The 22,641-nt window shown below is 47.9% G+C and overlaps 1 protein-coding gene across 1 annotated transcript in view; it reads right to left on the bottom strand.

The window, feature by feature from the left end:
- Window positions 1-22,641, bottom strand: part of LOC146202576 (nose resistant to fluoxetine protein 6-like) — a 61,510-nt gene that overhangs the window by 25,697 nt on the left and 13,172 nt on the right. Inside the window, exon 2 of the mRNA XM_084584864.1 lies at window positions 16,108-16,300. Coding sequence (XP_084440990.1) covers window positions 16,108-16,300 — 193 coding nt within the window. The remainder of the gene's footprint in view (window positions 1-16,107; window positions 16,301-22,641) is intronic.

Below are 22,641 nucleotides of genomic sequence, written 5' to 3'. Positions count from 1 at the left end.
TATGCGAACATCTAGCTTCCTTGCGGCGTTCTTGGCCAGCCCCAGCGATGTTTTTACTAAGACCACTGCCTCATTAAGGCCCCACAAATAATCACTCGGAGAGGTATGGTATAAGGCACACAGCTGACACCGGCAGACCATCTGCCGGATTCTCAAAGGTGTTCTCACGTTAAGACGTGAGAATTCGTAAATATTTCGCTCCCCTGACCGCAGCAGTCGTGATGCGTCAACAACTTTGAGAATTTGGTCGCGGATTTGCTCAAGCCGGAAGTGGTGTCCATAGTGATGCCGTACTTATGTGATACAGATTATGGATGTAGGGACCATGTACTGAGTGTTACAAATTATTTATTGGTTTTTATCCATAATAAAACAACGCGAAAGGGAAAAAGACGGAACAAGCACAACAACACGAGCGCTGGCTTTCAACTCAAGGTTTATTACACAAACATGAATTTATACATTTTGACGCGAAATGAAAAGCACCGAAAAAAAAAATGGTACATAGTAACGCTGTGTTTCGAAAACATGCTATCAAGAAGAGCATATTCACGTCTAACCAGTGACAACGATGGTTTGCTAACGCACGCAGAATCTCCCTTATGCATGCGATACACTTCTACTAACTCTCTTACTGTCGTATCTTTATGTTTGAAAATAACAGAAGTTTGATGGAGCAAAGGGTTGCCCGTGCGTTCTCATCGTCTGCAGTGCACAGCTATAGGTTCGAGCCACTTGCTTTGTGTAGGGAATTAAAGTGTTCTATTTCTCTGTTCTATTTCTCTGCCCTGTGAGTTACTTGGGAACGATTCGTATAGCCCATGTGAGCGCCAGCAGCCACCACAGCCGAAACGGTGCCTTCTGACCAGCTCGTAGGCAATATTCTCTTATTATTAGTAATATATTAGGCCGGAAAGGGCGGCGCATAATTGCGCGCCTCTGCAAACACTCCTTTCATTACCTACGAACAAATACATTGCATTATGGTTCATTACGTTGAGTTAAACTAGTGCGGCTCGACCCCAACTTCCTCGGCCGTGCGCCATGCTCATCGTCGTAGTGTATTCCGGGCATCGCTGTATGCCGTATGGTTTTTCAAGCTACGGGGAAAAAAAATGATTTTTCTCGAAATAGGCCACCAGGCTGCGATTCCTCGAAAAATTCCAGCAGGTTGATGCAGAGGAACGGGAACTAGGGCAGCTGAGCAATGCCCGAGAGAGGGGCTACTTCCACGGCGGGAGTATATACGTCCGCGTTTGGCTGCAGGTAATCTTCCACACGCTGCGAGGAGCGGCGACTAACAGTGGATGGCCTGCGGGTGCGCGGAAAGGTGCAGGAAGTTGGCTCAACAAGGACGGAAGGTCAGCGACGACGACAGCGACTTCGTATCTCGGCTTCGGCTCGCGGAACAGGAAGAAGCCGGCCACACCAGCGGCGGCGCCACGTGGTGTCAGTGGAGCAGCCCGCTGCTGCTCGTACAGCCGGCATCTGCAAGCGCGACGCGCGACCTCGAAAATAAGCGCCAACGACTGCGCCGCCGGTGAAGCCAGGTGAAGCGCGGGAGCTGCGCCCGCTTCCGGTCTAGCTACTGGTCCACGCCGGGCCCTCTCGCGTCCATCCGCCAGGGAAATGACTACCTGTAGCATCGAAAGACGACTATCTAGCGGAACGGACCCTCACGGCGGTGACCGCGGGGAATGCTTTGTTTCGCGACCAGTGCCTCCGTCAGCGGCAACCTACAGGCACGCGCTCTCGAGATCGAGGTATCAAATGTTACATCGGGTGATAAAGGCCGTCCACGGGAGGGACCCGTTCCGAAAGCGTTCCCTTACGCAGACAGAGCAGTCACGCGTGACTCGTAGGCAAACTCCTGATTCAGCGATACGCACATCGCACAGCAACCAGCCCCGGCCGAACCGCGATAAGCAGACGCCTCATTGATTGCCAAGTGAAGATGCCGTCAAAGGCCACAGCACGATGGGGAAGCGTACCCCAAATACTTGCGCCAGTCGGTAAATACAACCTCATTCGAACGCCCAACAATGTCCACGACGAGGGGAGAGTGGAGAAGGAACCCTTCGCTGTTTTCTGGCTACAAACCCGGAAACCGTAAGGAAGTCAAGCTTCGTTTTCCAATTCGCTCGATTCATCTCACCAAGCAGGAATCGGGTCCCCTGATGCGAAGCCAAACGACTTGTAGTTACCAGTTTCGACCGCCTCAACCATAGCTATTTTGGCTGGTAGCGCGTCAGTGGGTTAGAACAGCGCAGACCACTGTATTTTCTTTCGTTCGTGGGATTATGTACACTATCTGCCACGTCGTCTCGCTAGGCACAGATGCGCTCGTCGAGCCTGGCCTTTAGATAGCAGCCTAGTCAAAAGCCACAGTTTGCTTTTCAGACGTCCGATGGGGAGCTTATAACATCTCTGAAAGGGCATGCAATACAGAAGGAACATAATAGCTCCTTAGCGTAACCGAATACATTCCGAGACAACGCACGCGAAACAGGGGCAGGAAGAAATTAGGTGGGCTGATGAGGGTAACAAGTTTTCGGGGACAAAGTCGTCGCAGACGACGCAATCGCTAGGATATTAACAATATCGGAAGAGGCCCCGCAGGCAACCATGGTCGTTTTCTATGTGTTCCGGCGCATCATAGCCGCAGTTGCTTTTGCGCCATTAAATCCCGTATAACTAACCCTGTGTCCCCTAGTAGCGCGAAGCAACGCCGTCCAGATTGGTTCCATCGTGCGCCGTTAGCATCTTGCGCACGCGCAGATCCACTCGCGGGAAAGTCGGACTTTAGGGATTATGGGAGGCGCCTTTTTCCTTCAGTAGGCGCAGTTAGGGCGACAAGAATGCTGCATGGCGGATATGATGCTCCAGATGCATAAAAAGTTACAAGGAGCCACTTGCTTATCTCAGGGGTGCCGCAAGTCTTGCACTGGCGGTAGTAAATTTTAACTGAGCACAAGTACGTATGTACATCAGCGTTATCACTTAGGAAAAGTCTGTCTATAAACGCCATCACTGGTATTCTGCGCGTGACAACCACGATTACTAGCATTAAGTAGTCTAGAACTAAAAATACACCTGTCGGTAACGATCAGCCATGGTCCATTCCGCCGCGTTTTACTCTTCTGTCCAATAACAGCACTAAAACAAAATCAGCGCTTTATTGTTAGCATATATCAAACAAACCACAGACATTAAAATCATGGAACTTCATCATTGCGCCTCGTAATGAGCTTCTTCGTTAAGTAACAGGAAAAAGCTCTAACAACGGAGTACTTTTTGTCATGGAGGAAAGTTGGAGGAACGTTGAAAGTTCAGCGCTCTGTACTATCGCCTTCCCGTTTTTTCCTGATTAGCAGCCCTGTATGCGAGCTGAACATCACTACAAAGTTGTAACCGGCTGTGACGCTTTGGACACCAGGAGGAGTGCGATATTACTCAGTAGCTACGAACATCATACTTGGTTACTGTAAGGCAAGCGCTGCGCCGTCACAACTCAAGAACTGCAACCAGACACTCGAGCTGAAATGGGACACGAATAACGCAGCCGCTGCCCATTCTACTGTATCAAGTTTCAGGATCCGTCCAACCTACGCGCCCACACCTCATCACATCCTCGCCTGGACACCTCCGTCTTCAATTGGACCTCACACGGCCACAGGCAAAAGCGGAGAACGGACGATTGTAGTCTGAGAAAGCATCTCGTGTCCCCTTCTTTCGGAGCAGAACTTGCGGCCTGATTTTTTTCCCTCTCAATAACCTACACGGGTGTCAAGCACAAAAGCGTCCAAGACGCACACGCTTGGACACGCACGCTTGCGTGTGTGGCCAAGTAAAGAAAGCTACACAGAGCTAGTGCTGTACGAGGGAGACAATGGATACTCCTTTATTTATTTTTTTCGTTCTCGAGAGCAGCTTAGCGCAGAAAAAAAGAGGCGTGAAAGAAGACACCCACCGTAAGCGTTTGCGGGTGCCATTTCACGTTTGCGCATTTTCTCCTTCGGTTCCCTTCGAGAACGAAACAAACAAAAAACAATATCGGGTTGCTCCTTGCTTCATCGGCAAGAAATTGCGCTGAAGTTCATAAGCCGGAGTCTATAGGCGGACTTTACTGTAGCTAAAGACTGAAACAAAATAATCTCTTAGCTGACTCGCTATTCTTTAACGCTGCATTCAAAGTAAGAAACTAAACAATGGCGACGAAAAAGGACGAGACTTAAAGGGTGTCGTTGTATATATTGCATCTGTCCAGATTTTTTTTTTTTTTTGTCTGCGACCAGGTTACCTGTCAACTACGTAACTTTAAAGGAAATCATCAGTTTACGGTCGGTTTACTTGACTAGCAAGCCAAGCAAGAATGCAACGTTAATAAGGCGAAATAAGTTGACAGGAGTGGACTCCACGTGCCGTCACGCGGGTTCCGTGTATAGCGTCTCACTGCGGATCGCAGACGGCCAGCTTAGTGCGCGCCGTCTTCGTTTTCAGATCAGAAGACCGCTGAAAGACCACATAAACAACGCGGTCAACATAATCCCGTGAGCCCGTGAAGTACTTAACCCTCGGTAGGTCAAGTGGACGGACAAGTTTGTTTTTCCCTCAGAGAATTACTTCGCAAGACGTGGCAGCGCATTCGCGCGTGTTTACCGACTTCGAGGGAAGTGCCAGAGCTGATTGCCGAAGAAAGATACCAGTCACTGGCAGCGATCAGCGTGCCACTCGGTAGCTCAGTCCCTCGAGGAGAGGACACGGACGAGTTCGAACCTCAAGGACTCGCCCCCAAAACGTCCGTCACGGTGCAACAATGGCCATCGCGCGGTCAGTAGTGGTCGAGGATAGTCTGACGCTCCACCGACGTAATATGGCATACGCTCGGCAAAGACGCCACCCGGTCATGCGTGACGCCTGGTTGGGCGCCCACACAGTTCGCCTTTTCGGGACCCGGCGTACATCGGGGGCAAGGACGAGGCAGTGGTGCAGGCGCGGACACGTCGCCGGGCAGGACAACAGGCAGTTTCGGACAAAGCGGCCCTCGGCCGAAGGACCGACATCACTGGGAGTCAACACTGCGAGTTCGTGTCACGGCAGCTTGGCTGCGCAGAATCAAGTGTACAAGGTGGCTGGGGCGTCGCCCTCTCCAGCAGAAAGCCCACACAGCATGAACGTCAGGCGAGCGAGCGAGTTGGGTCGTGTGTGGCGATGAAAACTGTAACTATGTTACGTGTTCCCGCTTCCCACGAGTGTGTTCGATGGTCCTTGCGTGAGAATAATAATAATAATAATAATAATAATAATAATAATAATAATAATAAAAATAATAATAATAATAATAATAATAATAATAATAATAATAATAATAATAATAATAATAATAATAATAATGGTTGGTTGGTTTGTGGGGTTTAACGTCCCAAAGCGACTCAGGCTATGAGAGACGCCGTAGTGGAGGACTCCGGAAATTTCGACCACCTGGGGTTCTTTAACATGCACTGACATCGCACAGCACACGGGCGCCTTGCTTTTCGCCTCCATCGAAAAACTGCCGCCGAGGCCGGGATTCGATCCCGCGCCCTTGGGAACAGTAGTCGAGCGCCGTAACCACTGCGCCACCCCGGCGGGGTAATAATAATAATAATAATAATAATAATAATAATAATAATAATAATAATAATAATAATAATAATAATAATAATAATAATAATAATAATAATAATAATAATAATAATAATAATAATAATAATAGGTTCACAGGAGGGGAAAGGCGCAGTATCTGTCACACTTGCTGTGTGGACAGTTGAACCGCGCCGTAAGGGAAGGGAGGAAGGTGGGAGTGAAAGTGGAAAGAGAGAAAAGGGAGCCGTAGTGGAGGGCTACGGAGTAATTTCGACCACCTGGTGATCTTTAACGTGCGCTGACATCGCACAGCACACGGACGCCACTTCGTTTCGCCTCCATCGAAACGCAGCCGCTGCGGTCGGGAGCGTGAGAACACGGTCACGACGATTTTTTCGCAAATAAGATATCGAATTTGAGAGTACTCAAGTGTCAACAGTTATTAAAGACAAAGGCAGCATAACCGAGTGCGCAATGCAACGAGTCAGTTATACGGGAGCATCCCTAGCACATGAATAGCACGTTTCCCTTTAATATCTCCCGTTGTATTAAAAGCACATTTAGACCAAAAGGGATGTAGGATGATTGCCCCGCGGGTGCAAAACACCCAGCTCTAAATCCCTGCGTAGCGAGCCCCATGTCGTGAAAACACCGCCAGAGTTTGCCTAGTCCCATAATTCCCGCGTGGCGATTGAAAGCCCCGCACCATTACCCGGTGCTAAAATTGCCGTATCATAATCCCCATGCGGAAAGCACCGCATACTATTCCCATTCTAGATGTCGTCAAGCGATCGTCCTGCGTCCTTAGAAAGCCCAGTGTTTAATGCCGAATAAATTTGTTGTTTCTTTTCTACACACACACGTACGAACACGAAACATTGACAGAGATTGACAGAGAGAGATGACACAATTGAAGGTAGGGTTTTATTGAGAGCGGGCTGTTTTCTTTTCCTCTTTTTTTTCTTTAGTGATATACGAAAGAAGCCTATCCTCGTATAACCATGGAGTGCTGATCATTTTATTCTAAATTTACAAAAATGTCATTTTTCTCGATTTAATTCTGTGGATGTAAGTCATTTTTTCATCCTTACGTTTCAGTTATGACTATATCAAATATCACAGTATACTGTCAGTTCAGTCAGTTGTTTTTTCGTGACATTGTGCCACTCACATTTTTTAGATGTATTACAACGCATTTTTCTCATTTCGGCAGTATAATTTACGCAGCGTATTTGCACCCTGAGAGGACGTTTTGAGCTGCTCTAGTATAATTTTATTTTCTTCTGTGTCTTTCTGTGTGTTAGAAGGGGACGAGGAGCGCTCTCCTTCACACAAAGCTACTCACGAAGACCTTGCACGAGCTCTGGGAGACTAGCACAAGCACGTATACGTGGTAAACACCGCGGGGAACAGTGAGCGGCGAACGCGAACAAAATTGTAAAGCGATTAGAAGGAGGATAAAAAATTTTTATTGCCAAAACCATTCCAAACAAAATGTTTGGGAAGCTCAGAAAGTCATTGAAACGCATGCTCGAATAGGACATCCTTGTCCCCCTCCAAAAGTTACTCATCAATCCGTCACTGCCAAACTGTCGCAGTATATTCTGTACTGGGGCAATCATGTGAGGGCCTTTCAATCCGAGGATTTTGAAAATGCGGCAGATGTCGCGGTCAAAACACGTCGGGGCATTTGACACGGGGAATTAGAAACGGCGCAATCATGCCAGGAGCTTGGAGTTCTTGAAAATGAGGCAAACACAACGGGGCATTCGTCACACGGCATCTCGATTTGGGGGCTTTTGACATTGTGAGTTTCCGTGCGCCGTCCGCTAAAAAGCCCAAGCCACGGCGAGTACGACGCAGAACACTCATGCCGAGAACGTCTTGTTTGAATTACTTGGCATTATGAGCAAGGATTTATGCATGCGCGCATTTTCTGCGAAACGAGGCGAAAAATGACTGCCAACTGAATATTTTTAAACTTTATCTCAACACGATCTCAAATTCATTCCTCCCTCAGTGGCGTCAGATTTCAACAGTTGTGATGCCTCGGGCAGTGAATTGTAATCTGAAACATTTAATAATAATTTGCTAACGTTTGTAACAGACGCAACTTCAAAATTATACGAGGGATAAACTTAAAATACTCCCCGTGGTCCGCGACATGTAGCGGCAGCCGTATTCCCCGTAAGCTTGAGGATCTTGCTAAAGTAAAGATGGCAGCCGGGAACTTCTTTTGCTATGCCTAGTATTGTAGTTAAATGTAATGAGTACACAGGGCCAGATAGAGATGTAAGAGAGAACCTGGTAAACACTCAATATGTAGTCCTCCAATCATATCTTTTATTTATTTATTCGTGAAAACAGAGGGTATTCACCAAAACTACCAATATTTTGCCTTCTTGCAGTCCGCCGCAACACCAGAAAGGTAGTGGCTGTTCCCGGGATTAGAATCCAGCACATCGTTTATAGAAGCCGGTCGCCCTTCCACAGTAGCCGACGTTGCTTAGCGGCGGGAAATGAATCCTGAATACCGTCCACACACCCCACGAACCGTAACATGCATTGAGGGTGCATTTTTTTTGACACCGTTTTCAAAGGTAGATAATTCATGCGCTCCATGCAGACCTCGAGAGCCCAAGACATGCAGCCAACGCCGATTACGGAGAAGCAGCAGGTATTGCATATCGGGAACTACGCTTTCGCTCCTTATCCGGCATTTGTTATTCGAGGCGAGGATAAGCGATGGTCGCTTAGGGTAACAAACTGGATTCCAAGGGAAGGAAAGCGTAGCAGGGGGCGGCAGAAAGTTAGGTGGGCGGCTGAGGTTAAGAAGTTCGTAGGGGTCAAGTGGATGCAGCTAGCACAGAACCGGGTTAATTGGAGAAATATGGGAGAGGCCTTCGCCCTGCAGTGGGTATAGTCGGGCTAATTATTATTATTATTATTATTATTATTATTATTATTATTATTATTATTATTATTATTATTATTATTATTATTATTATTATTATTATTATTATTATTATTATTATTATTATTGATAATAGATATCCAAATTAGGGGCCACTGCGCAAAATTGCAGTGGCCCCTAATTTGGATATCTATTATCAAAACGCCCGAGGTCTTCGGACTAAGGGATCTGAATTTTTTTCTAGTGTCTTGTCCTCTTGTTATACCGCTGTTGTGGTTACCGAAACCTGGCTGTCAAGTGTTATTCCTTCCAATGATTTCTTTCCAAATAATTACTCTGTTTTTCGTAGCGACCGCCCTGAAACAGGTCCCAAATCAAGAGGAGGTGGAGTGCTCATTGCTATTGACAGTTTTGTGAAGTGCGTTCGACGTTCCGATCTGGAAACTGTTGAAGAATGTGTGTGGCTCGAGCTCACTTTAAATCGACATGAAAAACTTTTACTTGCAGCTTTCTACATTCCTCCGAATCTTCCTCCTCCAGCCTATGATGATGTTCTGCTCTCAATCGAACATGTTATAACCCGTCATAGCAAACACAAACTTCTTATTTTAGGCGATTGTAATACTCCTGGTATCAACTGGAACTCATTTATTTCTTCTCACAAGAATCATTACATATTAAGTAAGTGTAACGCTCTACTTGATTTTATAGCCTTTAACTCTTTGCAGCAACACAATTTCATTGAAAACTGCTGTGGTAATATTCTTGACATCTGTCTATCGAATTTTGAAAGTGTTCGAGTCTCGAGTTCAGACATACCGCTGACTCGCTGTGACAAATTTCACCCTCCGCTTCTAGTTACTACTCCTGTCTCTGCCTCATCTTCTACTAATTCAGATCGGGTGAGGAATTCGCCCCGTTTCGCGTATGCACGTGGTGATTATGTCGGTCTTTTCAATTTCTTCTCTTCCGTCGACTGGTCCCTTTTAAATGACATTAATGATTCAGATGGACAAGTCAGTCGCTTTACAGAAATAGTTCTTGATGGTATGCGTTGGTACATACCTTTGCATACTCCTACGCGTAGGAAGTTCCCTTCCTGGTTTTCAAGGGAACTAATAACGGTGATAAAACTCAAGGAACGGGCCCATCGTAAAGCAAAACGCCCTGGGTTTCACAATTGGGCAGATGAGTTTCGCCGTGTGCGTTCTCTTTGCAAACGCTTATACAAGCGGGACTACGACTCCTATATTGAGTCTTTAGAGAGGAGTGCCTCAAATCGTCCTAGTCAGTTCTGGCGTTACGTTCGCAAGCGTTCCATTAAATCAAATTTAAGTATCACCTTAGTTGACTCTCAGGGTTTTGATATTCGGGATGTTGCCGACAGTTTTGCCCAACATTTTTCCTCCGTTTACAAACATCCACATTGTGATTCCGTTTGCCTCCCATCTGGTGCACTAATTCCATTCTCTTTGACGAGGAGTTGATAACTGAGAGTCTTAAGCGTCTGAGACCATCTTTGTCTCCTGGACCTGATGGCATTCCAGCCGCCATAATAAAAGCCTTCAGTTATATCTTTGTACCATTACTGACTGCCATATTTAATAACTGTTTAAAAAATGCTGCCTTTCCTCGCGTGTGGAAAATGGCACGCGTGTTTCCTGTCTTCAAGTCTGGAAACAAATCTGATGTTTCCAATTATCGTCCGATTTCTCTTCTATGTGCAACCTCTAAGCTTTTCGAATTAGCTTTGCACAACGTACTTTCCTTCCATCTCAAACATGTCATAGTACCGAATCAACATGGCTTCATGTCGGGTCGCTCTACTTCTCCCAACCTATAGTCACGTTTATGACGTATGCCTCTGCAGCAGTCCTTCAGAGGGGTCAGGTTGACACTGTGTACTGTGATATGAGCAAAGCTTTCGACGTTGTTACTCACTCACTGCTTCTTGAAAACCTTCTACTCTCTGGCGTTGAAGTCTCACTCGTAGCCCTCCTGCGCAACTATCTCCTTGATCGCTTCTGCTTTGTCAGTGTCAATGGACACTCTTCTTTCGTTTACCCTGCAACGAGTGGAGTTCCTCAAGGTTCAGTACTAGGCCCGCTTCTCTTCTCCGTTTTTATTAATGATGTTTCCTCGGCGATAAAGAACTCCTCGTTTCTTCTTTATGCTGATGATATAAAAATATTCAAGGTAATACATTCTTTTCAAGATTGCTTGTTGTTGCAATTGGACATATCTGCTTTTTCTGATTGGTGTGCGAAGAATCGACTTGCCCTCAATTCTTCCAAAACTAGGGTTGTGTCCTTTACTCGTAAAACACATAGCTTTCTCTACCATTATTCTGTGAATTCTGTACTGTTGGACAGGGTTGATGAAATTAATGACCTTGGTGTACTTTTTGACCGCACCCTCAGCTTCTCCTCTCACACTAAACGCATTGCTCAGCGGGCTATGCGCACACTCGGATTCGTTTGCAGACTTTCGAGAGAGTTCCATACTCCACTTCCGTTTCTAAAACTGTACCTGTCCATATGCTTGCCGGTCTTGGAGTATGCGTCGGTTGTTTGGAATGGCATTTGCAAATCGAACTTGGACAAGGTTGACAGAGTAGAAAAAAAATTTTTACGGATATTTCATTATCGCTTTCCCTGCGCAACTTCCCCCTCTCGCTCCACCAGGAGCGCCCAACTGAATCTTCCTTCTCTTGACTGCCGTCGTACCAGACTTGATATCATTTTTCTGTACAAACTCCTTCATGGCCACATTATGTGCCCTCAGCTCTTAGTGCACATCGTACTGCGCGTTCCGCGAAAGAGCATGCATATTCAGACCATTTCAGGTTTCTCCTCTTCATTCCCACTCCCCTCTGGACAGGATGCAGTGGTTATTTAACTCTTTTTGTCCTCACCTTGACATCTTCCAAAACTCGCTTTGTTCATTTACATTGGATGTTCGTAGCGTTGTATTCTAAATAGTACTTTATCACATATAACTCCCACTTTCTAGCCTTAATATTGTATTTACTTCACTTTTTGCTTTTTCTCCTGTTCAATGCTGTCTGTATTTTGAACTACTTTTTATCCGTTTCTTACTTATATTTCAACTTTAAACTTTATATTCGAATCTTACTGTCCCTTGTTCAATTTTACTTCTTTATTGTATTATTCTGTATTTCTAGCCTGTGTTTTAAGTACCATGCACTTGTTGCGCCTGGAATAGTTGTTTATTTTATGTATATTTCTATATTACTATAATCAATGTCAGTTATTTGTTGTTGTTTTTTTTCTCTACTATCTACCGTTCTTTTTCTTTTTCCTTTCCTGGTGTGCTCAAAAATTCTCTCACTGTGTATATAAGTGATGCCACTCATTGATTGCTTACTTTCTGTGATACTTTTCGTCTCAGTTTCATTTCATGTATTATTTATTTCTTTTTTTGTGTGTGTTCTCTGTGTGTGTGTGTAAACATGTTGGTGCTTTTTCATTTTTGTTTCTTTTTTTTTATTTGTGCTGCAGCACAAAGACCACATGGTTGTTCCTGCGCACATTAAATAAAGATTGATTATTATTATTATTATTATTATTATTATTATTATTATTATTATTATTATTATTATTATTATTATTATTATTATTATTATTATTATTATTATTATTATTATTATTATTCGCTTCAAAGAGGCACGATGCCCACAGTTCGACTCTATAGTGTCTATAGGGTCACATCGATCGCTCGGGATAGAAAACGTCTCGGTGCCGTTCAAGTCACCAAAAGTCACAGTTTCTCCGCGATGCCCTAAAATACATGAATAGCCTTGTCATCTTTGCCCCTCGGCAGGATTACCCCTGAAACAGGCATCAGAACGGTCTATAACTACTTTACGACCAAACTAACTGAGACACTCGATGCGGCTGTACACTGTGATTCATCAGTGGTATTTACCATGATTCGATCTGGTGGAGCTTGAGGAGACCCAACAGCCTAAGTAAAAAAAAAGCATAACCGTCAGAGACAGAGCTGAATCCGCCCCGCTCTGTTCTTTCAGTAAGGAAACTTATATTAGGTGAGCATCTGTCCTGTATACAAAGAAATGAAAATAAACGCACAAAACAAGGACTCGATCAATTTGAATAGCTCTTAAAGGGCGTAGCAAAAAGTTTTAGGTGCTAATGGGTCGGTTTGAAAATGATCTGTGCCGTGCAACAGGTTGTCAGAGAAATAATTTCATCCAAACGGGGTTGTTTAACGGGCACTGTCGACGTAGGGCATACTGGCATTTTTTCATTTTCCTCCATATAAAAGTGGATGTCGCGGCCGAGATTAGATCTCGCGACCTTAGGTTTAGCAGCCGATCGCCACCTTGACCTTGATGAATGAGGGGAGACAGGCTAACTACTACCACCCAAAAATAATAAACATTCAGGATGCAAGACATATAAGCGCATTACGCGAACCTTAAGTTCACATCCAGCGTTTGCTGTGTGCAGTTCGCGTATATACAGTTGTTCTTATTTCTCAGCTTTCCTCAGTGCCAGAAAAAACATTGCCTTCTGCCTTGCTTCTTCTTCTTTTTTTTTTTCTTTTTTTTTTTTTTTTTTGCTAGCCAGCAACTAGCCCACATTTCGCTTTTGGTTTCCATGTGGAACTAGGTAGACAGAGAGCACGATAGATGCAATTTGCCCGAGGACTAGCGTTCATCTCGGCCCCGGAGCAAGAAAAAAAAGGTTTCTTGCTCCGTGATCTGGGCGCAGAAATGTCCAACGCTGGTTCGCTCGTCGTTCATTTTGCGGCGTGTGAGCCCGGGTGATTTTGCCAACTCCCGCTTGAGTTCTCTGAAACCTGGCTTCAAACACCTTCTTTCGCCTGGCTAACCGCGACGTGGAGGAACCTTGCTGCGCCTGGCGATTAAGTATTTTCTCGTCATCGGGATGAGCCGCAGCCCTTCCTGCTCCACCTGCGGAACGTCGAACGTCCGCTTTGTTTCACGCATTCAGTGCACTAATACATAAGGTGAGCGCAGTGAACTTCTTTCGGCAGACTTGACTGCTAACAACCGTTATAGGTCGCAGCAAGGGGCCTCGGGCGCAGGACCAAGCGGTCGCTGGTATTGAAGGGCTTCTCGAGTATCGATCCGCGGTCATGAGGGGCAGGATTTGACAAGTGCCGCTATTATCCTTGGCATGCATATCAGAGCTCTTAAGGACCTCCTTTTCTTCTCTCCGGTTCTGTTTTAAGTTTCTTTCTGCGCAGTGGGGCCATCAGAGGGCTCGTCTGTTCATTCACCCCTGTACCATACTCTACAAATTCCCTTCTCTTTTCTTACTGGTTTGGCCGGGCAGATATACTCTGAGAGAATTTAAATTTATGAAACGCATTAGCGGGAATCAGTGAGTTTCATCTCTGAATAATTGTTCCACTCGAAGTCACGATTTCTAGCGCAAAGGAACGAAAGAGTGGAAACACTGTCAATTGCGCACTGTTCTCATAGGAAAGAGGGAAATGCATATCATGTACTACATCTGACCGGGACACGTATAGAGCTACGGCCCCGGATTAAAAAATGACACTATCGGAATGGTCATTGAGGTAGTAAATATTGCTGCACTTGAGGCTGGAGTTTTGTTCAGTCCATTACCCAATGAACTGTAACACTTTGCTAGTACTCATACTTAACCTTTTCTTCAATTAAAAATGGACACAACTCTTCCGCAACACCATTAAAATACGATAGACTCGATGCCCATATAAGCTAGTCGCTTAATGCATCGATACATTGAGGAAATACAAAATCCATGAGCAAAAGACCAAGCACTGAACGGAAGCCGTGTTTAGACATTTGGCGGGCACCTTCATGCGCCGCTCCGAAACAGCTGGGAGAGGGAAAGTGGCGCCGTCGCATCTCAGACCAACACAACGATGAGCCAAGATCGATCCTCGCGGCATCACGCTTGTTGCGTCCGTACACTGCGTGCGTAAACGCGACCTCTTTCCCGCACCGCTGGTCAAAACACAGTGGCGGGCACAGCGTCCCTTTCCCCCGTACTATGAATCTCCGCCTTCCGCAATCTTCGCCCGCCACGCCGCATTCCGTGGGACCTCTGCTGGTGGCGGCGCGAAGACGCCGCTGATAGGGCACGTCCGCGTGAGTTTGGACGAGCCGTGAGCCCGCCGGCTCACGTGGGACATCGGCGCACACCGGCCCGGTCACGTAAGCCCGCCCTTGCGCGGGCAAGGTCCGAGGAACGGACACTCCTCTCGACGGAGTACTTGCCTGCCGCGCGGACCCTTTGCGGGAGCCCCACGCTGGCGCACGGGCAAGGGAGCTCCGCGCTCCCGGTCAATGGTCTTGATGTTTTTTGTTTCTGTTTACGTGCTGTTCGCCCACGTGAACAACCTTCAGCGTCGCACGTAAGCCGTACGACCTTCAGAGCCGCACGAAGGACCCGCTGTCGGAATTTCGCGTCCGCTACTCGACCGAGAGTGGCCGAGAGGAGGAGTCGGGCTCTTGCCGGACGTCGCCGGACGGAAGCTGTGGGATGGCTGTGGGCCCATGGAGAGCGCCCCGAGAGCATGATTGGAGAGCCTTCTTTCCCTCGAATTTTACGACTGGCGGTTGATGAGCTGCTGCCCTCACAAGAGCGCTAAAGTTTAGAGAGAAAAATCGCTCCTTACTGACACTCTCTGCCTATTTGTTTGCGAACATCACGCGCGCACATAGAAGTCAATCGCTGTGGTTCATTTAAGACCAAATTTCTACGACATGAAGCAAGTAGGCTCGCAGTTGGTAAGTTCCCGTCAATGTCGTGGCTGCCACTTTCTCAAGCATGCTGCACCACAAGTCTTGTGGATCGTTTTCTTGTTAGTCCGCTAGTCTGGGCGTTCATTAGCGACAGCCACAGGCGCGAGGTACACCTGCGTTGGTACCAGTGCCACTGCTTTTTTTTTTTTTAAATCGGGGATACACGGTTCATAGAGAGTGACGTACAGATTGAATTGCACAATTATTCACTGCAATTATCATTCCAACCTATGCTCTTTGCTTACGTAAGAAGGCCCTCTCTCCGCTTTTCGCGACGACTGGTCAGAGTGTAATGACTAACTCTCTTTTTTTTTTAAGATTTAGTGCTTGGACGATGCCAAAGCATGCGGATGGTGAGTAATGTTCGTAAAATTTGGGTGTAAATAGTTAAGCCAACATTCTTCTGACCGGGCTCTGTAGAAACCGTCGATACTTTACATTCGCAGTAGTGTATCATTTGAGTTAATTGTTTCAGCGTACTAGAACGCAGCCCGTACAAACTTGTAAAAACAGACCTGACCTGCGCTCTCAAAAAGTGCTTGTGTCACAGTAGTACGCAGCTCGTCGCTCTACAACGGCGTTCTTAATAAGCAGGAGGTCGTTCCGATCGATGGCCCTGTTTAGTGCCACTGCTTCCTGTGCACTGGACTGGGTTGCCGGCATTTCAGGGCACGCGTACAGTATATTCAGAACAGCTGTGCGGGGTCGCTGGTCGGTGGTGCGCTGTTAGAGGCCTGGAGCTGGGACTTTTGTATATACTCACGGCGAATAGCCCAGTCCCGCAGGCGTCTGACTCCCAGTATGACTTTAAGTAGCGCAGCCTGGCAGTCCCCGGACAGCTCGGCCTCACTGCTGACTTTCACCAGCGCCGGGAACACGGTCTGCACTGCCTGTTCGGCCGTCGAGCGCAGCGCCGCCTCCATCGAAGACCACTGCCGAGTCATGGACTCGAAGTCCTGCGTACCCGAAAAAAGAGGGCACATCGTAAGACATGGGAAGAAGAAGGCACTTCTCAGCCATATATACTATATAATTTGCGCGTTATGTTAGCACGTGTAGCCGCGTGCCTGTTACGCTCCCAGATCACTGCGGTGGCGAAGTTCTGCAGACCACGGCGAGACGATACGATGGGTTTCGAAAGGACTGCGCAAATGTTTTGAAGGCGCAGTCAGCATAAGTATACATATAAGGAAGGAAGCGCTATTCAGTTTGAAGCGCACGGAAATGCGAACAGCCGACAGATTATGAATGCCAAGACAAGTTGCCGCGGCGTTGGTGATGCCACTAGCAGAGCGTCGTCTCTCTCACTGTCTCTATACGGCTCTTCACACTCAGAAAGCGCAATATCATACTCCGGTGCTCGCATCGAGGCACTGTGTGACGCTTCCGTCAGGCTGATTTCTTCAGAGTTGATGATTTGCATGGGGTTACGCTGGTCGTCTGCCCACAAAGGACGAAGTGAAACAGACCGAGAGAGAGAGAGAGAGAGAGAGAGAGAGAGAGAGAGAGAGAGAGAGAGAGAGAGAGAGAGAGAGAGAAAGAGAGTGGTGAAAACAGCCCAAGAGCGAAGAGGTTACGCAGAATCGGAACCAAGAACAACACAGCCATTGCGGACGAGGAGACGCAGATTAGCAAAGAGGCCTGAAAAACGGTGCTTTATATCTGCTAGCTGTATAGAAACGAAACAGGTTCGTAATCCTCAGGCCAACAAGTAAAATGCCGCGTTTTTTCAAGAGATGCAGATAGAACGACCTGGTCCTGTTTAGTTTTGCAGCCATGCGCTTCCGCTACCGTGCTGCGAGAGTGCGCTAGAGATGCGCGGTTCAAGCAGTGGAAAAGTTGAATCGGTGCGACATTATTGGAGTCACACTGAAGCGGAAAGCGCCACGAACATTGTATACAGATATGACGCACTAATTTATCATTCGATCCTCTATATAAAGCCCCATAAACGCACTTCCCAGCATGACTAGGGGCAGTTGCGGCCTCGGCCAAATCGAGGGTCACAAATAAATCCGCACAATACTGAATTCGCTACATAAGCAGTCGCAGCATAAACAGCCGTTTTCACCATATTCGCAGTGCGAAAGTTGTGTCACGACTCCGGAAGCTCAACTAAAAAGAGCGCAGTGTGCACTGAGCCCACAATTCGGCATTTCGCTTATACACGCTTCATGTAGCGCCGTCAGTCACGACTATAAGCACGTTCCACGTCCTAACACGAACGTCACCTGTCCCGTCCAGCCCAAGCTCCTATAGTCGATCCTAAGCCTCTTCCTAGTACTCGCCGCATGCTATACTGTTGCGAACCCCATCAATGCATAAAGATACCCGGAACGCGTGTCTTTCCGCCTCACTTCTTCCCGCCGGGTGGCAGTGCAAGCATCGTGATTGAGACAAGCGGCGCAAGCGTTCGAGGCAACATCGCGTGAAAAAAGTCCGCGCATTCCGAGCGACGGTCAGGCTCTTGGAGCGCGCCACCACTCGACCCTTCGAAATCGATTCGGACCGGGCGTCCGAGCGTATACGCGAGGCTCGCGCGCGCACCACTGCTGCCGCCGTTTCGTGGCTGACACTTCCGGGTGGTCTTCACTTCCAGCAAAGCGGGGTCCCTGTCGGAAGTGGACGACCGGAAGTGGAAAAACAAAATCAAACGAAAATGCAGACGTGGCCGAGTTGCGAGAATAAGGAGCGCGCGCGGATACCGGCCGGTGCGAATCGCGCCCGCCAACAACCCACTTCTGGTGTCCATGCGGTACAGCACCCCTTTTCTGAGATTACGCGCTAAGGATGCGTCCAAACACGTGGTGGGCCCGCGCGCCTCTGTGTGCTACGCCTTCTATTTCGCGTGCAGGGCAGTGGTAATGGCGGCAGCAGCAGCATTATATACTGGGAAACATAAACCGCCTTCCACGCTCTTACGGCTGACACGCATTAAAGCAGGGTCTCGTCAGAGCTGGGAGCGCCGTGTCCGCGAAGCTGAGGCACGCGATGAACGCCAAGCAGGGAAGAAAAAAAGGAAAGCCCGTCGTTATGGAGACGCCGACTGCGGAAGCACATTAAGTCTATAGAGGCTCCTAGTTCCGGGACGTCCGCGTTGAGATTTCCGGAGCCGCTGACGCTTTTGGTGCATCCCGCTTCGTGGCACGAATATTTTGTACGCTAAAAGGAGATGCTACCATTTCAGGCACCCAAGTAGCTTAACTGAAGCGAAAAGTGATAGCAAGGAGGATAAGTGGCGCTTGAAAAGGGCGCAGCAGCTTTCTTCCTTCTTTTCTTTTAAGGACGCAGCTTCAAGTTCAATTCAGTGAGGCCTTTCATTTAATGAATCGGCTATTTTTGCTCAAAGTCTGCCCCCACGGTGTTGTCGGGCATGTGGCTTTTTTTTTCGCGCGTTTTTTTCCTATCCCACAAAGCGTGTAAGGAAAAAAGAATCTAAAATGCACAATAACTAGCAGAGGATTTGGTCTCGTCAGGGCACCACACAAGCACCCATCGCGATGGCTGCTCAACAACGGCGTGTCTTTACACGTAATTGAGGATTTCATCTTTTAACTTTCGTGTGTTTTCTCTGCATTAATAATGACCGGTGCATGCACCCATCTCCGTCTACGTATCGCATGCAGCTTGAGTCGGCACGTATAGTTACAATTCTAGTTTACAGTTACAGGCAAAAGAGCGACCTTAAGGTTACGCAAATACGGTGGCCGGATCGTCTCTGGAATATTGGGGAATTTTTTAAGTCCGAAATCTCAGTCACAACAAAGTTTTGGGAAGCTATCTAAGTTAAGGCACGCGGAAAATGAGACAAATAAGCATGCAGTGATTTCACGTGGGCGTAGAATGCGGATACGATCACAGCGAGCGCGAATACGCTGGTGGGGTGAGGAAAGTTTCAGTAACGGCGTCGTCTGCTTTGCCTACAGGCATGCGCATAGTTTTAGCCAGTTTTTATCTGATAGCGAGGCTATTGTCACTATATTTTTGTTATGCATTGAGCTCCTGCTGTGAATGTTTTTGTTTCTAACGTGAATTAACTACCGTCGTTGCCTATTAAAGCTACCAGCATTATTTTTATTGCGAAAGCAATACTACTTTCACTTTTCAGCCTTTCGCGTAGCGAGGAGGTAGCTACAGTTGACCTTTAGCGTGACCTTTGGCGCGCCGCCAAGCACAGCTGCGCAAAAACAGGAGCCCCAACTCCCGCCGTCAACTTGCGAGGCCGTAGATACCAACCGCGGCCCAACTCCCGCTCTTTCCACGAGGGGCGCCTACAGCCGGAGTGACGTCATCCCATCTACGGTAAAAGCAGGGGCCCCAACTCGCACCGTCGGCTCGCGAGGCGGTAGCTACTAACCGCGGCCTAACTCCCGCTCTCTCTTCGTGGGGGAGAGCCGCGGTCGGGGGTGACGTCATACAGTAGGATAAATTTGGGCCCCGGCTCGCGGTATCAACCAGACGTTGCGATGTCACCTACGGCCAAGGCAGTTCGTCAGAATGCAAAGAGGAAGCAACAGCGAGCTACCGAGACGGAAGTGTCTTTATAGGATTGACCAGAACGTACCCCCCATGTTTGTGAAAAATAAAAAAATGGTCCGAATCTTCAGACTACCGTTTAGAACGACGTTTGGGGCGCCGGTTCGGGTACGCCCTTATACACCGAGAGTTAAGCCCAACGTTGATCTACGGCCGGGCGGAGCTGCATCTGTACCACATGCTCCTAAAGCTAAGAAGAATTATGGGGCTGCAGCCGCAGCCACCGCCGGGGGTGCAACGTTGGATACTATAGGAGGTGTCCTAGCAGCAGGTGGAACCAACGCAGTCTCCAGGGATGCTTTCATTTCTGCTGGCGTAAAGAATGCCGTTGCAGCCGGTGTCGGAGCGGCAGTTGTACATTCTGCCTTAACCTCACCCACAACCAAGTATATCGTTGCAGCCACGGCACTCCTTGCCTAGCTACTAATTATACATAGAAACCAGGTAGAACCCCACAATAAACAATAGTTGAACCATATGCCGTGGCCAGAGTGAATCACCGCATAACCATAAGCATAACCACAAGCACCACAACCAGCTACACCAACCAAGCTTAACCACGCTAAGCCACTGCCAATTTTTCTTCCTGTTTCTGTCAGGGCACTTAAATGCTTGCCTAAATTCCGCGTTTGCGGTGAGGATATCCAAAATCGCCGACCTGTCAGGAAGCAGTAAAAACAGACCCGGAGTTACAGCTGTACGATGTGTGAGCACTGTGTGGCGCTTCTTCTTCCACACGGCTGAACGTGCTGCAGCCACCGTAGTGCTGCTTCATCTTCATCCTGCTCCCTCTTGTAGATACCCATCGTCATCGCGGAGTGTGTTTGGCTGCAGTGTGCGACCAAGGCTTCAGGTCTGCAATAAAGCCTGATTCCCCAAGTCCGACCTTCGCGTTACCTTACACGTGGTGGAGGTGCGCCTTGATTTCCCCGCTGCTTCGTCACCTGCATCCACCTGGAGCTTCGTTCTGGCCGCCGTTTGACCCCGACCACCATCGTCATGACTCAAGAGGGCCACTCCGCTACTTCGGCTTCTACCAACTCGACTCCAGCTCCCCTTGCCACTTGGACTGTCAGCAGCCGTCAGCGCGACCCGCAGATGTTCGCCGGTCTCCGAGGCGACGACGCTGATGACTGGCTCGACAGCTACGACCGGGTCAGTGCTTTCAACCGGTGGGACGATTCGCTTAAACTAATTAATGTGTCCTTTTATTTGACGGATGTGGCCAAAACGTGGTTCCTAAATCATGAATCGACGATTCCTGACTGGGCTACCTTTAAACAAAAGTTACGCCAGATTTTCTGCGCTCCTACTGTTCGCACGGAGTCCGCCAAGAAGAAGCTAGAAGCCCGACTTCAGCGGTCCAATGAGACCTATACCTCTTATATCGAAGATGTTCTAGCACTTTGTCGGCGCATAAATGACACCATGTCAGAGGCCGAGCGGGTTCGGCACGTCCTTAAAGGTGCCGAACCACACCTTCTTCTTCCACACGGCTGAACGTGCTGCAGCCACCGTAGTGCTGCTTCATCTTCATCCTGCTCCCTCTTGTAGATACCCATCGTCATCGCGGAGTGTGTTTGGCTGCAGTGTGCGACCAAGGCTTCAGGTCTGCAATAAAGCCTGATTCCCCAAGTCCGACCTTCGCGTTACCTTACAGATGCTGGGACGCAACAATCGGATCACATGACACCGAAAAAACCGTGTGGAACTATACGCGTGCTTCGTCGAACTTTCATGGCATCCGTATGACTCATGGAATATAAATGCCTGCAAGGAGTTAGGTGAAACGATCGGTGACACAGACGTGGCGGCTAGTTGATTTGATATAGGTTACAGTCAGTTTTATGGTATTTCTCATTGACCTACGTTTTTGAGCGCACCCCTCGCGCACATGTAGTGACCGATGGAACTTTGTATACATATTCGGTTCTGGAGGTGACAGGGGGAGAAGGTTGGTAGGAACTTAAGCATAGCGGGAATCCAGTGCTGCTCACTGTTCCTTCAGACCTAGTCCGCGGTCGAGACGAATATTAATGAGGCAACCTACAGGCTTCTGTAATGAAAGAGAGGCCCACAGCGGATAAAAGTGACTGCATATTGTCTCGAGAAGGCCCTGGAACCTTCGAACGAATCATTTGATTCATTACGTCTCTCGCTCCTTTCGTAACAGTTAAAGGATCAATGCTCATTTTCCTCTTTTTTTTTTTTTATACATGCTCCATTTTCCGCGTTTGTTTCGACGATCCTGTGAATATGTTAATTTCTTGAACTGTTATTTGCACGTTGGGTAGAAGAGAAAACGAGCCTCCAAGGGCACGAATAGTTGGGCGCAAACGGTATGGGGAAGGCGCCTGAGTGCCCGATAGAAAGTTCATTTTTGTGTATACGGAGCAAGGGCAGGGCTACACATCTGGAACAAGTATACCAGCACAGACGGCGCTGACCTGAAGTCATAGTCCCTTCCTACAGTTCTATTTTTTGCAGCTGCAAGTTTTCCCCAGTATTTGCCAAATAGGCGAAGGCGCCGCGCCCCAGGCAACCACTCATATATGTAAGCATGCCTTTCCGTGCAGCGGTCACATCTACTCGGTGGGCGTAATAGGCGGATTCGAATATCGGGATAATGGAACGTGGGAACATCTCGGTGAAACGTGAACGCGTGACATGCGCCCGTGTGGTTTTTCTTCCGCGTACGCGCACGTTAAGTGCTGCTGCGGTGTGCTCGCCATTGGAACGTCGGCGCAGTCAACCGAAGCGA

The sequence above is a fragment of the Amblyomma maculatum genome, chromosome 1 (assembly GCF_055883805.1).
Source record: "Amblyomma maculatum isolate TAMU_Amacu chromosome 1, ASM5588380v1, whole genome shotgun sequence".
In the NCBI taxonomy this organism is placed as follows: domain Eukaryota; kingdom Metazoa; phylum Arthropoda; class Arachnida; order Ixodida; family Ixodidae; genus Amblyomma; species Amblyomma maculatum.
This window is presented reverse-complemented; position numbering and strand designations above follow the sequence as displayed.